This window comes from Rhinoderma darwinii, chromosome 1, assembly GCF_050947455.1.
Source record: "Rhinoderma darwinii isolate aRhiDar2 chromosome 1, aRhiDar2.hap1, whole genome shotgun sequence".
Classification (NCBI taxonomy): Eukaryota; Metazoa; Chordata; class Amphibia; order Anura; family Rhinodermatidae; genus Rhinoderma; species Rhinoderma darwinii.
Genome location: NC_134687.1, coordinates 291,821,364 through 291,840,811, shown reverse-complemented (window position 1 = coordinate 291,840,811; position 19,448 = coordinate 291,821,364). Strand labels below are relative to the sequence as shown.

At 41.5% G+C, this 19,448-nt stretch overlaps 1 protein-coding gene across 1 annotated transcript in view; it reads left to right on the top strand.

Annotated features, from left to right (window-relative positions):
* The first annotated feature begins 8,871 nt into the window (after positions 1–8,871).
* Positions 8,872–19,448, top strand: part of NWD1 (NACHT and WD repeat domain containing 1) — a 117,124-nt gene continuing 106,547 nt past the window's right edge. The window contains exons 1-3 of the mRNA XM_075825321.1: positions 8,872–8,974; positions 10,273–10,358; positions 14,493–14,609. Coding sequence (XP_075681436.1) covers positions 8,872–8,974; positions 10,273–10,358; positions 14,493–14,609 — 306 coding nt within the window. The remainder of the gene's footprint in view (positions 8,975–10,272; positions 10,359–14,492; positions 14,610–19,448) is intronic.

Here is a 19,448-nt window from a genome sequence, read left to right as displayed (position 1 = left end):
ACACAGTGTTTTCAGGCGTATTTTGGGGCGTTTATGCCTCGAAAAACGCCTGTAAAAACAGAAACTGAACGCCTACAAACATCTGCCCATTGAAATCAATGAGAAAAACAGCATTTAGTTCATACGGGGCGTCTTTTTACGCCTCTGTTTTAAAAAAACATAGCGTAAAAAGGCGCTCCGTAAAAATAAGTAGCATGCCACTTCTTGAGGCGTTTTTTGGAGCTGATTTTCCATTGAACACTATGAAAAATGCCTCAAAAAACGCCTCAAAAGAAGCCTGAGGGTATGTTCACACGTAGTGACCAAAAACGTCTGAAAATACAGAGCTTTTTTCAGGCGAAAGCAGCTCCTGATTTTCAGACGTTTTTGTAGCCACTCACGATATTCATGGCGTTTTTCGCGCCATATTTTACGGACCTTATTGGAGCTGCTTTTCAATGGAGTCAATGAAAAACGGCTCCAAAATTGTCTCAAGAAGTGACATGCACTTCTTTTTGACGGGCGTCTTTTTACGCGCCGCGTAAAATAACACCTCGTTGGAACAGAACATCGTAAAACGCATTGAAAGCAGAGGGCAGATGTTTGTAGGCGTAATGGAGCCGTTTTTTCAGGCGTAATTTGAGGCGTAAAACGCGCGAATTACGTCTGAAAACAGTGCGTGGGAACATACCCTCAAAAGAAGCCTCAAAAGAAGCTCCAAATTAAAAGAAGCTTAATTTTCAGCTTCAAAAACGCCTGAAAATCAGACGCTGTAATCAAGTTTTCAGTACGGGACAGTTGTCCTGCAGCGAGGCAGGGACTCCTAGCATCGTACATAACTATGATGCTAGGAACCCGGCTCCCTGCACTGTGTTCGGTCCAGGACTTCCGGCCGAAATACGTTCCGTCCATTACGGACGTAACATGGTCGTGTGAATCCAGCCTTAGGGTATGTGCACACGACCTCTTTTCAGACGTAATTCGGGCGTTTTATGCCTCGAATTGCGCCTGAAAAGACGGCTCGAATACGTCGGCAATCATCTGCCCATTGCTTGCAATGGGTCTTACGATGTTCTGTGCAGGCAAGCTGTCATTTTACGCGTCGCTGTCAAAAGACAGCGCGTAAAATTACGCCCGCGTCAAAGAAGTGCAGGACACTTCTTGGGGCATAATTGGAGCCGTTTTTCATTGACTCCAATGAACACCAGCTCCAATTACGTCCGTAAAAGATGCCGCGAAAAACGCGAGTACATGCAAAAACGTCTGAAATTCAGGAGCTATTTTCTCCTGAAAACATCTCCGTAATTTCATACGTATTTGGCGTTGTGGTGTGCACATACCCTAACAGCTGGCATAGCAGCACATGTACTTGCTACTATGATGATGTTTTCATGTGACGTCCATAAAATAAAATATCAATAAAAAGATATAGAGTAAAATTAAAGGGATTGTCCCAAGAATAAATATTACATTTCTCTGTTAGATCATGCAAAACATAATTTCTCAATTGGAATCATTAAAAACAAAATGCTCCTATGTCTAGATATCTCTGTTACATACTTGTTATAGCGCCCCCTGGTGTACTTTTAACTCCCTTTCAGAACGTCCACCTAATGTGTTCAGTGCCGGTGGTCACACACGGCCAGTAGCTCAGTTCAATAGCCTGAATCCTCTTGTACAGAGGTGGCGGAGTGATTCCTGCTATGCCAGCCAATAAGAATATTTTCACCACCACTGAACACATTAGATGGATTCTAAGAGGGAATCAAAAGAACACAAGGCTGCCATAGCAAGTATATAACAACAATATCTAGACACAGGAGCGTTTTTTTAGGCCTTCTTCACACCTGCATTAAAGACTCCATTGGGGGCCTTCGGGCCTGTTCACATTACCGTTCGCTTTCCGTTCCGGGGTTCCGTCTGAGGTTTCCGTCGGGTGAACCCCGCAATGGAAAGTGAAAGTGAAACCACAGCTTCCGTTTCAGTCACCATTGATATCAATGGTTTCCGTTTTTCCGACGGAATCAATACCGCAGTCGACTATGCTATTGATTCCGTCGTTAAAACAGAAACCTGCGTTGTGACGAACGGCAACCATTAGCGATGTTTCCATCACCATTGATATCAATGGTGACTGAAACGGAAGCTGTGGTTTGACTTTCACTTTCCGTTGCGGGGATCACCCGACGGTAACCTCAGACGGAACCCCGAAACGGAAAGCGAACGGTGATGTGAACAGGCCCTTCGTCGCAAATCCAGCCGGAAATACTGGAAACAATAGCACAGCATGCTGCACTGTATGTTCCGATAAAACCACACGCACCCTGACAGAAACCCCACGGAACCCATTAAAGTCAATGGGTTCCATCGGCCGCCGGTGGTGTCTGTGGTGCAATGGATCTGGCGTTTCCAGTTATTCACTTGAACTACTCCTCTAACAGAGCAGCACAACGGAATATCGAACGCAAATGTGAACTAGGCCCATAAAAATTATTCCAATAAAAAAATGAATTATGCTTTCGTGATCTAACAGAATAAATGAAATATTTTAGTTTTCTTTTGTCAGCTAGATAGTTGACATCCAATATGGCCACCATTACAATTCCTTAAGGTTTTGCCATCTAGCTTTCCCCGACTCAACCAAGCAAAATCGGAGATATATTCCTACATCACAAGGCCAATTTGCTATTCAGTGGTCTGAGTCTGTGGGTGATTAAATGGCAGCCATGTAGTTTGAGGACAATTCAAAAATGTAAAGATTTTTTTCACTTAGGGGTTAAATGCTTTTTACATAATCTCTCGATAATACTCATAAAAAAAAGAAATAACACCAATTTGAAACTGACGTACCGTGTATGTAAAAAACATACAAGCCCCCACCACCGCTGTAAGTACAGCCATCAATATCAGCTCTCCACATAAGAACATTGGAGCTCTATATGTGTTCTGTATATTTTAATTTAATTAAAGAGGCTCTGTCACCAGATTATAAGTGTCCTATCTCCTACATAATCTGATCGGCGCTGTAATGTAGATAACAACAGTGGTTTTTATTTTGAAAAACTATAATTTTTAAGCAAGTTATGAACAATTTTCCATTTATGCTAATTAGTTTCTTAATATCCAACTGGGCGTTTTGTTACTTTTGACCAAGTGGGCGTTGTAAATAGAAGTGTATGAAGCAGACCAATCAGCCTCATACACTTCTCTCCATTCATGTCCATTTGTACTTAGCACAGCGTGATCTCACGAGATCACGCTGTGCTGCCACATACACCCACATTAACTTTATTGAAGTGTCTTGAGAGTGAATAGACATTGCCTGCAGCCAGGACGTGATGTCTAATCATACTCCCGACACTTCGGTAAAGTTTCTGTGGGACTTAATCACAGCACAGTGTGAGCTCGCGAGATCACGCTGTGAATGACAGCACAGCGTGATCTTGGGAGATCACGCTGTGCTGTGTGAGTAAGTCCCACAAAAACTTTACCAAAGTGTCGGGAGTGTGAATAGACATCGTGTCCTGGCTGCAGGCAATGTCTATTCACTCTCAAAACACTTCAGTAAAGTTAATGTGGGTGTATGTGACAGTACAGAGTGATCTCGTGAGATCACGCTGTGCTAAGTACAAATGGACATGAATGGAGAGAAGTGTATGATGCTGATTGGTCACTGATTGGTCAGCATCATACACTTCTCTTCACAACGCCCACTGGGTCAAAAGGTAAAAAACGCTCAGTTGGATATTAAGAAACTAATTAGCATAAATCTAAAATTGTTCATAACTTGTTCAAAAATGCCCGTTTTTCAAAATACATTATCTACATTACAGCGCCAATCAGATTATGTAGGAGATAGAGCATTTATAATCTGGTGACAGAGCCTCTTTAAACCTATAGAACCACTAACAATCCTCTGTTACGCGTTGAATAGCAACTGTATTCAATGACAAGAGGACCAGATCGTAACTGGTTTGACCTGCCCCATACAAAGCCTGTGAGCAATATTCTATATACCGTATGTGTGTGCAAAAGCCACGTGAACAGAAAACAGACGAAGGTTTTCCAGCTCCCTGAAGACTCATTTAAACTGTCCCTGAGAGAAAACATTTGTTGTTATAGAGATGGGATATTGTCAGACACATTGCGTGTCTCTCACTCACCTGTATACAGAGACTGCTCCTTCTGCGCTACCTGCAACAGGGCAACTGACTTTGACAAAAAGGCACTTTCTGTAAGTTTGTTTCTTATTTTAGGTTTTCTTCTCAATATATTTTACTATTAATTTTGAACTATTATTTCCTATGGAGAGCCACCCATCCATCATGCCGGGGCATAGAAAATATTGTTAGGAATGATCTGTCATTTCTCTAACATCTGAATGCATTATCCTCCGACACTGAATACAATTTAAGGAAGGAACCGATCCTGCAGGTAACTAAATCGCTATCTCAAGTCACTGTCTCGTGAATTTTTCATAAAATAAGAAGGTGGTGAATGAGAAGTAGAATTATTGGTTATTGAGCTTACATTTTGGATTTGTTTAAACTTCTAAAAAAGTTTTTTTGTTTTTATTTTACTTTTAAAAAACATTTGTTAAACCTGTATATTACAAGTATACAAAATACACATAATGGGAGTCATTTATGAAAACAGAAAAACTGGCCATGTTTCCCATAGCAACCAATCATAGTGCAGCTCTAATTTACCAGAGCAGTTTCAGATCTAAAGGCTAAGCTTTGATTGGTTGCTGTGGACAACAAAGGCAATTTTTTTTCATATAAATGAGGCCCAATATCAGTGCTAAATATGGATACAGAATAAGATTGAGTCCATTAACTAGGAACCCTAAATCACTAAAACAATGGGGCCCCTATTGCTTAAATGCACATGTATAGTACAACACATTTCAAATCTGTAGGAACCCTGTCAAGATTTAGCTTGGAGATCTTCGAAAATGTAGAGGCCACAAAGCTAAAAGCCGAAGGGGCCTGCATATTAGCCATTGGTGGAGGTTCATCAGCTGTGACATGTCAAAAATGTATCAAAAGAGGCACTTTATAACAGAATTTGACACGATATATGACTTAAAACATACATGCAAAATTTGTAGCAAATCTGCACTGTGTGAACAAGGCCTAAGGAGATTTATTAAAATTGTCTGACTGGAAAATTGTTCTTGTTGCCTAAAGCAACCAATTAGAGCTCAGCTTTAGGGTATGTGCACACACACTAATTACGTCCGTAAATGACGGACGTATTTCGGCCGCAAGTACCGGACCGAACACACTGCAGGGAGCCGGGCTCCTAGCATCATAGTTATGTACGATGCTAGAAGTCCCTGCCTCTCCGTGGAACTACTGTCCCGTACTGAAAACATGATTACAGTACGGGAAAGTTGTCCTACAGCGAGGCAGGGACTCCTAGCATCGTATATAAGTATGATGCTTGGAGCCCGGCTCCCTGCACTGTGTTCGGTCCGGTACTTGCGGCCGAAATACGTCCGTCAATTACCGACGTAATTAGTGTGTGTGCACATACCCTTAATTTCTTAAACTGCTCTGGAAAAATGAAAGCTGCACTGTGATTGGTTACTATGGGGGAACAAGGCCAGTTTTTCTGTTGGACAGTTTGGATAAAGGATGCCCAATTGTATTTGTCAATTTTTGTTTTGTTAAAGTCTCACAAAAATGTTAATTATTTGATTGAAATTTGACGAGTGCAAGTCCAAATGAACACATGCAAAATTCACCAAATTAAGGAGACACAGCTTTTTTTTTTTTATGTTTTCAAACATAAAGAAAATGTGAAGTGGGAGGGAGGTAGGGAAGGGTAGAGGGGTATGGGGTGTGGACTAAAAGGCAAAGAAAATATAATAAAACCAGATAGAACAGAAAGAATAAAAGTCTGCGATTCATCACATACAGGATACATAATACGATCATCAAAACTAGTATTAGCAATAGTATACAGGAGCATTTGCCATACAATAAAATGTATAGCAAACATTTCAATTTTCTCATTACAATCAGTGCGCATATAAGGGATAGCAAAACTCTTATAACTAACCTGGAAGGTAATACAATGAAAGTACATACAAAATCTAAGTGTTGTGATCATTGTGTGTTCACCACCAGAAACTCCATGGGGACCAGATCTTAAGAAATAGGGAATGTGAATGAGTCTCCCAAATGGATATCTTATGTTTTACTAAGCCAGTCTCGCAATACTGGAGGGTTACTATCTAGCCAGTGAAGGGGCATCAGTGTCCTCGCTATGGTCAACAAGTAAGTTAATAGGTTGGTTTTGGATGGATGATATATCTTGGAAGGTAGAGAAAGCAGTACCATCTCAACCGATAGGGGAGAAGTGAGTAAACCAATATCTCTCAAAGTATGTTCTACATCAGACCAGAACTTTTGGATTGCCGGACATGTCCACTAGATATTGGACAAGGATCCACTACTAGTTTGACGTCTCCAGCAGAGATGAGATCATTGTCTGTAAGATTTAGGTGAAACAATGTTTCTGGGGTTCTGTATCATCTAGTGAATAACTTAAAAGAACTTTCTTGCATTCTTTTACAACGGGAGAAACCATGGGCATTTTCCATCAAAGCGTTTGAATCTTTTTCTGAGAAGGTGGTACCCAACTCCACCTCCCAAGACCGAAGTTATGGAGGCCCTCCAGGTTGTTGTAGAGACAGTAACTTATTATACAATGTCGATAACAGTTTTGGAATAGGTTTTGGTAACATAATAAAAGTTTTAAACCAAGAAATATCTCATGATTTTTTGACTCGGGACATGAAAGATCTACAGGTTTTGTCTAGATGAGAAAGATGAGCTAGACCTAATTGCCGCCCCCCCCCCCCAGGATCTTACACCACTCTGTTGATGTTGGTGAGGTGTGATTGGTCAACAATTTTGACCACGGAATTGACCTGAGGTCTTTGCAAATATTGAAAGGATCTCTGAAATTAGCATCAACAAAAAATGGGATGACACTGGAGGGGGCTATAGGGCAAGGCATAAGTCACAAATTTAGTTGGTAGTTTAATTTACGCCATATGTAAATAGTATTCCAAGTAATATTATAAGCTTTGTCTGGGGAGGTATGTTGTGAAGATTCGGTCCATAGCAGATGCATCTGATCATTACCCAATAATGAGCTGTCGAAGGGGACCGCCGCCCTCTTTTCAACACCTCAGATGCTGCGGTCACGATTGACCTCAGCATTTGAGGGGCTAAACGGCCAGGAACAGCGGGATCGCTATTCCCGGACGTTAGTCTGGGCTGTCAGCTGTAAAACAGGCCCGTGAGCACCCTCCATACTTCCCTATGACACTTATCACGTACATGAACGTGATAATGCGTCAAGGGGTTAATGTAAAGGGAAGGGGGATAAGCCAGTGCCAGACACCTCTAGCAGTGTTTATCTTCACATCTGTGTTGGAGGCTCCATTAGGGGCCTCCGTCGCAGATCCGGCCTAGACTACCGGAAACAATAGTGCAGCAAAATCACGGAAACCCTGACGGAAAGCCGACGAAACCCATAAAACTCAATTGGTTCCATCTGCCAGTGGTGGTGTCCGTGGTGAAATGGAACCGTCACTTCCGGTTTTCCTTGTTCTGCTCCTCTGACTGAGCAGAACAATGAAAGGCAGCGACGCTGGTGTAAACATGTGGAACATGTGGAAATTCATTTATATTTTGTTGTCAAATTTAAACTTAGACATATATTGACTCATTCAACTGTATAGTCCTAGGGTTGATTTTGCATGTGCAAACTGATTGACCTATAAGGGCTTGTCCACACGTAACGGAATTGCTGCAAAAAATTTCTGAAATATTTCCGCTAAAACTAGCAGACAATTCGCCGGGGAAAAACCGCACCATTTCCTGCATTTTTTACGGATTTTTTTTTTCAAGGCTGTGAGATGGTGCTATCGCCTTTGAAAAACGTAGCAATTCAGTTCACTTTTCGCAGCAGGACGTGTAACGAAAAAAAAAAAACGCACCGCAGGTGAATTTCGGGATAGAAAATTTTTCGCAGCGTGTGGATGAGATTTGTTAAAGCTCACCCACTATGTTGCTACTATATTCTGCTGCGTATTTTCCGTCCACAATTCCGGACGAAAAATACGCAACAATTCCGTTACGAGTGGACAAGCCCTAGTTGGTATGAAATGGCTACATACAGGTTACATTTTCTAAACTGTAAGCATTTGAAACTACATAAAAAAATGGTTAAAAAAAAAAAACTAGCTTTATTAAAATTAAACGTGTTATTTGAAGGCGTTTTTAGTGGCGTCTTTCATTTAGTGTAATTTTGTGCATGCTTATTTTCTGGCGTTTTTAAAGTCCTATAGAGAAGTCTATGGGAAAAATGCCTGAAAAAACACTATTCCCAGAGCATGCTGCATTTGGGGAAAAATGCCACCGACCAAAAAATTGCTTAAATAACGCGACAAACCAAAATGCAGTTGTGTGTAGTGCATTTGATATTTTACTACAGACAAAAAAATACAGAAAAATACGCTTTTAAAAATGCCCTGAAAAACGCACACAAAAATGCAGCAAAACACTGTGTGTGAATCCAGTCTTAGGAGGGTTTGTAGGCAACATAGCCAATGATATCTGCTGGAGGAACCTTATGGGACTTCCTGACCAGATACATTTTAGTGATCTTCCTCATGTGCTAGTTAAATGGCTGTAACTTTTATTTTTATTTGTTATGCTTTTATTTTTACCATATGGTATAAAGCAATATAATATTTCAAGAGGACCACTTACACAAGGAAAAACGATTGATAACGTACCATGTGGTTTTATAGGGTTCCATGACTTGACTACCTACGTCATAACATATAATTATGTTCTCTGCAGAAAAATGGATCCAGGGAACCTAAAGGACATCCTTCGAGGGAAAGCACAAATTTTGGCAAAAGATTCATCTAAGAGCATTCGATTATTCATAAGCTCCACTTTTTCAGGTAGGACCACTTAGTATCTAGCTGAAGCAAAAATCGTTTCATCTTATACAACTGATTTTCCACTACATTATAAATAAGCTTCAATGTTATGTAACCTTATTTTCACATCGGTGTTATGCTTTATTGGGCTTCAGGTGTTTTTAAAAGCAAGAATAGTGTAGTCTGCAGTGCTATACTTGGCGTAAAAAAAACCATGAACTGCAACGAAAACCTCTTATAAGTTAATATGATTTATTGGGATCTATTTGAAAACTGATCCATTCTACCTGCCCTTGCTCCATTAGAACAGGGCCATACATTTTATATAGCTGTTAGGGTATGTGCACACGACCTATTTTCAGACATAATGGAGGTATTTTACGCCTCGAATTACGCCTGAAAAGACGGCTCCAATATGTCGGCAAACATCTGCCCATTGCTTGTAATGGGCCTTACGATGTTCTGTGCAGACGAGCTGTCATTTTACGCGTCGCTGTCAAAAGACACTTGTGCAGGACACTTCTTGGGACATAATTGGAGCCGTTTTTCATTGACTCCAATAACAACCAGCTCCAATTACGTCCGTAAAAGACACCTCGAAAAACGCGTGCACTTGTAAAAACGTCTGAAATTCAGGAGCTGTTTTCTCCTGAAAACAGCTCCGTAATTTCAGACGTATTTGGCGTTGTCGTGTGAACATACACTTATCCTCTCGTCTACACAATAAACATGCATGCTCGGCTCAGCCAAGCGTGCATGTTTTTTTTCAATGAGAGAGGGGGATAAGTCAGACACCTCTGGCAGCAGTTTATTTCCCGTGGGAACAAAAGATCGGGCATATTGAACTACAACATCTGTTGGGGGAAAGCTGCACGACCCCCATATCCATTAGATAGACTGTCGATACTGATGAAATTGGCGGGTACGACCGACTTTTATCTTATGTAGTGTCTACATAGAAATCATAGAAACCTGAGTAAAAATGTTCCAATATACCACTTGTAGATAGTTATATTAAAAAAAAGTATTAAAAATATAGTTCTAATCTATATTTGGAAGAATGTAACATGGCACCTCCCACAATGCAGCAAAAATAGATTTCAGTTAAGGGGTTACTGTGGTGTAATGTACTTGCACTCTGTATCTCTGTAACAATTAACCCTTTGAGATCTCAGAGACGGGGACCATAGGCACGGAGCTGTTTGCTTTCACCCAGCCGATTCTTGTCTGTGGACTTTCTGCAGGCTTAGTTCAACTAACTTTCTTAAAACGTAAAAGCAATATTTTTTTTCTTTATTTATGATATTGCTCCCTTTCAGATATGGCAGAAGAACGAGATGCGCTATTGGAGAGGGCATATCCTGAGATACAAGCTTTCTGCCAGAAACATGGATTAACGTTTGAGGTAATTTGTACATTAACATAAATCAGCAACTATAGTAAAGAAAGTTATATGGTACATATTGACATTAATTATTATTACAACTCTAATAGGCTTCACATATCAAAAATACTTATTAAAATTAAATTACTTTTGCAAAGAATGACAATGCTAACATGAAAATATGCTTGTATATTATTAGTGCAAATCATCATGTAACTGAAAAACTAGATATTTGTATTATTACACTTTTTAAATTGCCATGTGCAAATATTCCTAAAATTAGTCCTTAGAAATGTTTGTACTGCAAGTCAAATTACTCTGCAGGTGGCAAAGTTTTTAGCCTATTCATATATTTGTAGTAACCAGATGCATCATTATCGGTATGGGTATGTGTATTTGTATTTGTACTGTTGACAAGTTTTCACTTATGACCATACCGTATATGATTTGATCGTGTATAAACAGTTGCCTGCAGGAGATATTTATTATTGTCACATACCATATTTTTCGGACTATAAGGGCATGACCACACGTGGCGGATTTCCTCCGCAACTGTCCGCATCAATGCCGCACAGAATCTGCGTCGCAGATTCTGCTGCGGATCTGCACAAAATGTGCAGAAAATTGATGCGGACTAGCTGCTGCGGACTGCGGGAAAAGTGCTTCCCTTCTCCCTATCAGTGCAGGATAGAGAGAAGGGACAGCACTTTCCCTAGTGAAAGTAAAAGAATTTCATACTTACCGCCCGTTGTCTTGGTGACGCGTCCCTCTTTCGGCATCCAGCCCGACCTCCCTGGATGACGCGCCAGTCCATGTGACCGCTGCAGCCTGTGCTTGGCCTGTGATTGGCTGCAGCCGTCACTTACACTGAAACGTCATCCTGGGAGGCCGGACTGGAGACAGACGCAGGGAGTTCTCGGTAAGTATGAACTTATATGTTTTTTTACAGATACATGTATATTGAGATCGGTAGTCACTGTCCCGGGTGCAGAAACAGTTACTGCCGATCGCTTAACTCTTTCAGCACCCTGGACAGTGACTATTTACAGACGTCTCCTAGCAACGCTCCCGTCATTACGGGAGCCCCATTGACTTCCTCAGTCTGGCTGTAGACCTAGAAATACATAGGTCCAGCCAGAATGAAGAAATGTCATGGTAGTAAAACCAATACGCTCCGCAGCACACATAAGATCTGCGGACTTCATTGCGGAATTTTGACTCTCCATTGAAGTCAATGGAGAAATTCCGCCATGAGTCCGCCACTGCTCCGCAACAGACAGAGCATGCTGCGGACACCAAATTCCGCTCCGCAGCCTATGCTCCGCAGCGGAATTTTACGCCTCGTCTAAACGAACACTGCTAAATTAAAGTGTAAGTCAATGGACAAACGGCACCGCTGCGGATTAACGCTGCGGAGTGTCCGCAGCGGAATTTAAGTGAAATTCCGCCACGTGTGAACCCGCCCTAAGACGCACCTGACTATAAGACGCACCCAGGTTTTAGACAACAACATATTGGGAAAAAACTATTTTTTTACTACTTTTACAAAGCAAAAACTATTTGTTAAAAAAAATAATTTGTTCCGTTTCACCACATTCTGAGAGCCAGTTTTTGGTACATACGATTTTCTTATCACTTTTTATTTCATTACTTATTTTTAATTTTGACATTGTGCTTGGGAAAAAATGAGAAAAGTTTTTTTTTTAAACTTTTAATATTTTTTTACACTCCTGAAAATTTATCTAACTTTTCTTTTTTACACATTTTATTAGTTCCCCTAGGGGACTTGAACCAGTGATCATTAAATTGCTGGTACAATACACTGCAATACATGGATGAGTTACAGAAATAGCGTAACTCGCTGAGCTACCCTGTTTCCGTAACTCCCATAATAGTGAATGGCAGTTACAGAAGAAGTAGCATACTACGCTGTTTCCGTTACTATTGTTCAGTTCTATGGGAGTTACAGAAACAGTGTAGCTCAGTGAGTTATGCTGTTTCCGTAACGCGACCATGTTCACTGTTTTCGGAACTACCGAGTTCTGGAAACAGCGTAGCTTGCGGTGCTACGTTGTTTCTGTAACTCCCATTCACTTCTATGGGAGTTACGGAAACAGCATAGCTCAGCGAGCACTCGGCTGTTTCCGGAACTCCCGACCACCTAACCAGGAAGTGGCCGGGAGACAGCGGAGCGAGTAAGATAGAACGGAGCTTAGGGGGCCCCGTTCTTGATAGAGAACCTTTCACCTGCCCATACATGTGTAGCATGTAATAGGCAGGACTTCACAAACACTGTCTCACTTTACATTTTTTTCCTATCTTCCTCTGTTATTTACATATCGGTGCCGTTATATTTGGCGCCCGATATGTAAATAAGACCCTGAACTGTCAATGGGGCGTTTCCATCTAACTAAATGGCAAGGGGGCGTGATGTCTTCACTCTGACACTGTCCAAACAGCTACGGACAGTGTCAGGGCCAGCTTGCTCTTTGTTCCCTGAAGCAAGAACACACACAGACTGGTGGTTCTGCAGAGAGCGCGCCTTGTGTGTGTTCTCGTGGGAGGGATCACAGCACAAGCCGCCCTGACACTGTCCGTAGCTGATTGGACAGTGTCAGAGCGAAGAGATCAACCCGCTTTGCCATTTAGTTAGATAGAAACACCATTGGCAGTTCAGAGGCTTATTTACATGTCGGGCGCCAAATATAACGGCACCGATATGTAAATAACGGAGGAAGATAGAAAAATAATTTCAAGTGAGACAGTGTTTGTGTAGCCCTGCCTGTTACATGCTGCACATGTATAGGCAGATGAAAGGTGCTCTTTAATCATCTAAACTGAAAGTCTAGGCTTACATTTGGTAATGTGAGCATTTCTTGGAAAATACCTGTGGAAAAACACTTGTGGATGAAAGCTGAAACAACCTAAGGCCTTATTCACACAAACGTGTTTAACGTCCGTGATACGCGCGTGAAAATCACAGACCTATGTCAGTCAATGGGGCCGTTCAGACATTCGTGTGTCCGCTGCGTAAAACTCATGACATGTCCTATACTTGGGCATTTTTCGCTCATTACGCACACATTGAAGTCAATGGGTGCGTGAAAATCACGCGCAGCACACGGAAGCACTTCCGTGTGTCGCGCGTGATTCGCGCAACAGTAGATCAAGAAATTAAGGAAAAAATAAAACCACCTCCTTCATTTATTTTTCTAAACATCAAAACCGCATGTCATAAGCGTGAAAATCACACAGCCACGCAGCACATACTGATGACACACGCAACTGCAACACACGCAAAACGCACACGTTCGTGTGAATAAGGCCTAAGTGTAAGGCCACATGGTGCAGTCATAATGCGTTTATGTTGCGTTTTTAAACCGCATTAAGCCATTTTTCAAAAGAAGTCAATGGTGATATTTTTATTATGGACAGACTGCTGCTATTATATTACAAGGTGTTTTTTGTGCGGTTGACTGCATCTTCATAATGTCCGACCGCATGCAGTTAATGACCGCGCTGCCAATGTTGTTGCTGAACTGTTTGTGTTTTTGCTAACAGTTCCGCAATATATTGTAATGGACTATATACAGGAAGCACCTAATAAACTTCAACACCAGTGAAAACTATGTCCATCAATTATTTCCTTTAAAAATGCAACAGAACTGCAGCATTACAGAGACAAAAAACGCATGCAGTTGACCGCATGCGGTTTTCAAACACAACAAAGCGGCATCAACGACTTGTGGCCTTACCCTAAAGAACTGCACTGTAGCATTATATGAAAATATATTCCTAACCATATATTTAAAAGTTAAAATGTTTCTTTTTCTTGCACTTTAAGGCATCATTCCGTTTTGCGCACCGAAAAACACAGATCCTAGTGGCTTCCATGTGCTGTCAGTTTTTTTTGCGGACTCCTACACCAGAATAAGTGAGACAGACCGAAGCATTGACAAGAATAGGACCTGTTGTATAATTTGTAGAACAGACACACGGATCTGCAAAAAAACCAAAACGGATGTATGCCTGGCCCCATAGAAATGAATGATTCAGTGTGCAATCCGCAGAAAAAAAACAGATAGGACACTGGAGAAAACAATGGTTGTGTACATGAGCCCTAATGGATATTTCCTTCAATATCCCTTTCTATAGGTAGTGGACATGCGCTGGGGAGTACGAGATTATGCCTCATTGGATCACATGACAACAGATCTTTGTCTGAAGGAGATTGAAGCCTGTCAGAGGACTTCTATAGGGCCATACTTCATTGTAAGTTATTTCCAGTTCCCTGCATGTATGATTTCTGGATGGCTTTATGATGGACTGTCATTATGCAAAATTACATTTCTTGCATCCATATGTGAAAGGGAGTCCCTGATAATTGATACCTTTACTTTACCACTGAATACAGTGCATATTTGTAACACCGAATGATTTCTAACCTTACAAAAAATTTTTTTATTATAGACAAGAGGAACGAGATTGAACACATTATGCAGTTGTTGTTTAAAAAAAATAAAAATAAATAGTACCCATACCCATGTGAAAGGTGATTGCCCCTTTATCTACTTAATCTGCCAACTGAACAAATGTAATGAACAATTACAATCTTGTGTACATTCCTTTGTTCCTACAGAAAATAAGTTGCTGCCAGGGAGGGTCACAGGGTTAACAGCAGCTTATTCCCCTCTCTCGGCCTTAGGAGTACAGTGGGCAGTCCTACTCAGTGATTGACAGCTACATTATATGGCCAAGAATATGTGGACACCTGACCATCACACTTAGGGTATGTGCACACACACTAATTACGTCCGTAATTGACGGACGTATTTCGGCCGCAAGTACTGGACCGACCACAGTGCAGGGAGCCGGGCTCCTAGCATCATAGTTATGTACGATGCTAGGAGTACCTGCTACTCCGTGGAACTGCTGTCCCATACTGAAAACATGATTACAGTACGGGACAGTTGTCCTGCAGAGATGCAGGGATTCCTAGCATCGTACATAAGTATGATGCTAGGAGCCCGGCTCCCTGCACTGTGGTCGGTCCAGTACTTGCGGCCGAAATACGTCCGTCAATTACGGACGTAATTAGTGTGTGTGCACATACCCTAATATGAGCTTGATGGACATCCCATTTAAAAACCATAGTTGTTAATACGGAATCGGTCCTCTTTTGGGGGTCCACTCTTCTGCGAGGTCATTTCCACAAGATTCTGGATAGTGTCTGTGTTTGTGTAGCCAAAAAGGTATTTGTGAGGTCAAAAACGCATGCTGGACTAGAAGGTCATGCTGGAACAGCAGAGGACCTTTCCCGAATTGTTGCCACAAAGATTAAAGCATACAATTGTCTAAAATGTCTGTATGCTGTATCATTAACATTACACTTCACTCAAAATAAAGGTCCTAGTCTAAACCATGAAAAACAGCCCCAGACCATTAACCTTCCTAAATTAAATTTTACAGTGAGGACTAGGGATGTCACGATACCAGAATTTGGACTTCGATACCGATACTTCGTTTAGTATTGCGATTTCGATACCAAAACGATACTTTGCCAACAGTAATAAAAAAGTAAAAAAAGTTCTTCCATTTTCTGATGTGAGGCGCGAGGTGTGATTAATATTTTTATCTGCCTCACATTAATAGTAATTAACCCCATCATGTTTCTCAGTCATAATGGGTTGATGTGTAAGGTACATAATTGGGTTAATTACTATTAATGTGAGGCACATGGGGGTTAAATTCATCACACCTCGTGCCCCAAAATAAGTGAAAGAAAGCAGTTTTTTATTTTATTTTTTTACAGCGTACACATCATAAATGATGCAAAAAAATAGTTGTACAGGTTATTACGGCCGCGCCAATACCGAATATGTGTATATTTTATGTATTGAGACTTATTTGAATGTTTATTGTAAAAAAGGTGTATGTGTATTTTTTTAAATTTAATATTACTTTATGTTTTTACTTTATTTTTAAACTTTAATGTACTGGCATATATCTATATGCCAGTACGTTAGCCTGTGTACTGATAGTACACAGGCAGTTGTTAGGACATATCTAAGTATGCCCTAACAGGAAATATGGTAGGACAGCCCTGGGGTCCTTCAATGGACCCTAGGCTGTCTGCCCATATATGGTATGTCCCTCAATCGCGTCACAAGGATTCCTGTGATGCGATCCAAGGGGCATCCCCCCTTCTCATTTTCCACTGAAGTCAGCTTTGATCGCAGCATTCAGGGGAATAACGGCAGAGATAAGAGGTTTCTCTGATCTCCGCCGTTGTACAGCGGGGCTGCGGCTGTGCAGCCATTGCCCAGCTCCTAACAATAAGTGCGCGCGGTCAGCATGAGGAGATGCACTAATGAGCGGCGGTTCAGGCACGGAGGACAGAACATGGGGGTGTTTTGTAGTGCGCCCGCCATGTTCTCTGTCTTCAGTGCCGGCAATCATTAGTGCAGCGCTGGCCGCATCGCATCATTCTGACAGAGCTCACTTGTCAAGACTCAGGAGCGGGGCAATGACTGTATTACACAGCCGCAGCCCTGCTCTCATACATCCATGTTTTACAATTCTGAGCTTAGTATCGAAATACCTGAAATAACGGTATCGAACCGTTTGGGGATGCACGGTATTGAAACAGTATCGAAGTTTCGATGCATCGTGCATCCCTAGTGAGGACTATGCAAAATAACACGTTTCCACTGCTGCAGAGTCCAGTGGCGCGTGCCTTACATTGCTACAGCTGATGCTTGGCATAGCTCATCCTCTTTTGGTGGCATAAAAGAGCCATATACTATAATAGCACATCACTTTTGTGTAGATGATTAACCCTTTCAGGACCAAGGTTCATCGATGCCTCAATGACCAGTCCCATTTTTTCAAATCTAACATGTGTCATTTTATGTGGTAATAACTCTGGAATGCTTTTGGCCATCCAAGCGATTCAGAGATTGTTTTCTCGTGACATATTGTACATTATGTTAGGGGAAAAATTTGGTCAATAAATTCATAGCTTATTTGTGAAAAAAAACAAAATGTAAAGAAAATTTGCAAAAATTATAATTTTTCTAATTTTAAATGTAATCTACTTGTAAAACAGATAGTAATACCGCACAAAATTGTTGCCAATTAACATCCCCCATATGTCTACTTTATATTTGCATTGTTTTTTGAACATTATTTTATTTTTCTAGGACGTTACAAGGCTTAGAACTTTAGCAGCAATTTCTCACATTTTCAAGAAAATTTCAAAAGGCTATTTTGTCAATGACCAGTTCAATTCTGAAGTGGCTTTGAGGGCCTTATGTACTAGATAGACCCCATAAATCACCCCATTTTAAAAAACTGCACCCCTCAAAGTATTCAAAACAGCATTCAGAAAGTTTATTAACCCTTTAGGTGCTTCACAGGAATTAAAGCAAAGTAGAGGTGAAATTTACAAATGTCATTTTTTTTGCCGAAATTCAATTGTAATAAAAAAAAATCTGTAACTCAGAAGGTTTTAACAGAGAAATGCAACTCAGTATTTATTGCCCAGAAATATCCCACATGTGGCTCTAGTGTGGTAATGGACTGAAGAACCAGTCTCAGAGGCCTCCTTTTTTTAGAATATATTTTAGGCACCATGGCAGGTTTGAAGAGGTCTTGTGGTGCCAAAACAGTGGACTCTCCCTTAGGCCTCATTTACACGAGCGTAATATACGTGCGTGCGACGCGTGTGCTTTTCACGCGTGTCGTACGCACCTATATTACTCTATGGGGGCATGCAGACAGTCCGTGAGTTTTGCTCAGCGTGAGTGCGCTGAAAAAAACTCACGACATGTTCTAAAAATCTGCGTTTTTCGCGCATCACGCACCCATTGAAGTCAATGGGTGCGTGAAAACCACGAAGGTCGCACGGAAGCACTTCCGTGCGAACTGCGTGATTCGCGCAAGAGCTGTCAAACTGAATGTAAACAGAAAAACACCACGTGCTTTTCTGTTTACAAACATCCGAACGGAGTGTCTTAGACATGAGCGAACCGAACTTTACCGGGTTCGGCCGAACTCGTTTTGACCGAACCCGGCAGGAGACAGTCACTGTGCAGGGTGCTGAAAGAGTTAAACTGGTTCAGCACCCTGGACAGTGACTTCCGATTACAATATACGTGAACGTGTAAAAAAAAAAAAATTCTGACTTACCGATAACTCCCGGCTTCTTCCTCCAGTCTGACCTCCCGGGATGATAATTCAGTCCAAGTGACAGCTGCAGCCAATCACAAGCCAAGCACAGGCTGCAGCGGTCACATGGACTGCCGCGTCATCCAGGGAGGTGGGGCCAGATGTCAAGAGAGGCGCGTCACCAAGGACGCGTCACCAAGGACGCGTCACCAAGGCAACGGCCGGGAAGTTCTCGGTAAGTACGAACCTCTTTTTTTTTAAACAGGCTACTCGATATGGTGATCGGAATGCACTGTCGAGGGTGCTGAAAGAGTTACTGCCGATCAGTTAACTCTTTCAGCACCATGGACAGTGACTGACGTCGACTAGCCTCATCTCTATGATGGCGGCTGTGCGAAAATCACGCAGCCGCGCATCATACACGGATGACACACGGAGCTGTCAAGTGCCTTTTGCGCACGCAAAACGCTGCGTTTTTTGCGCGCGCAAAACGCACACGCTCGTGTAAATGAGGCCTTAAAGTGGTTTTGGAAACTACACACCTCCAGGAATTCATCTAGGGGTATAGTTAGGATCTTGACCCGACAGGTCTTTTGCTATATTTATTGGAATATGTCTGTGAAAATGAAAATCGACTTTTTTTCTGAAAAAATATAAAAAAAATTTTTTTTTACAAGGAATAAAAAGCACCCCAAAACTTGTAAAGCTATTTCTCACGATTACGGCAATACCCCACATGTGGTAATACACTGCTGTTTGGACCCACGGCAGAGCGCAGAAGGGAGGGAGCGCGATTTGGCTTTTGGAGCGCAGATTTTGCTTGGTAATAGTTCTGTTTGGGGTTTTGCTGGTATTTCAGTTTATAATGTGGTGGCATATGTAAGCTGGGCAGAGTACATCAGGGCATAATAAGAGGGTATAATAAGGGGTTAAATAAATAAT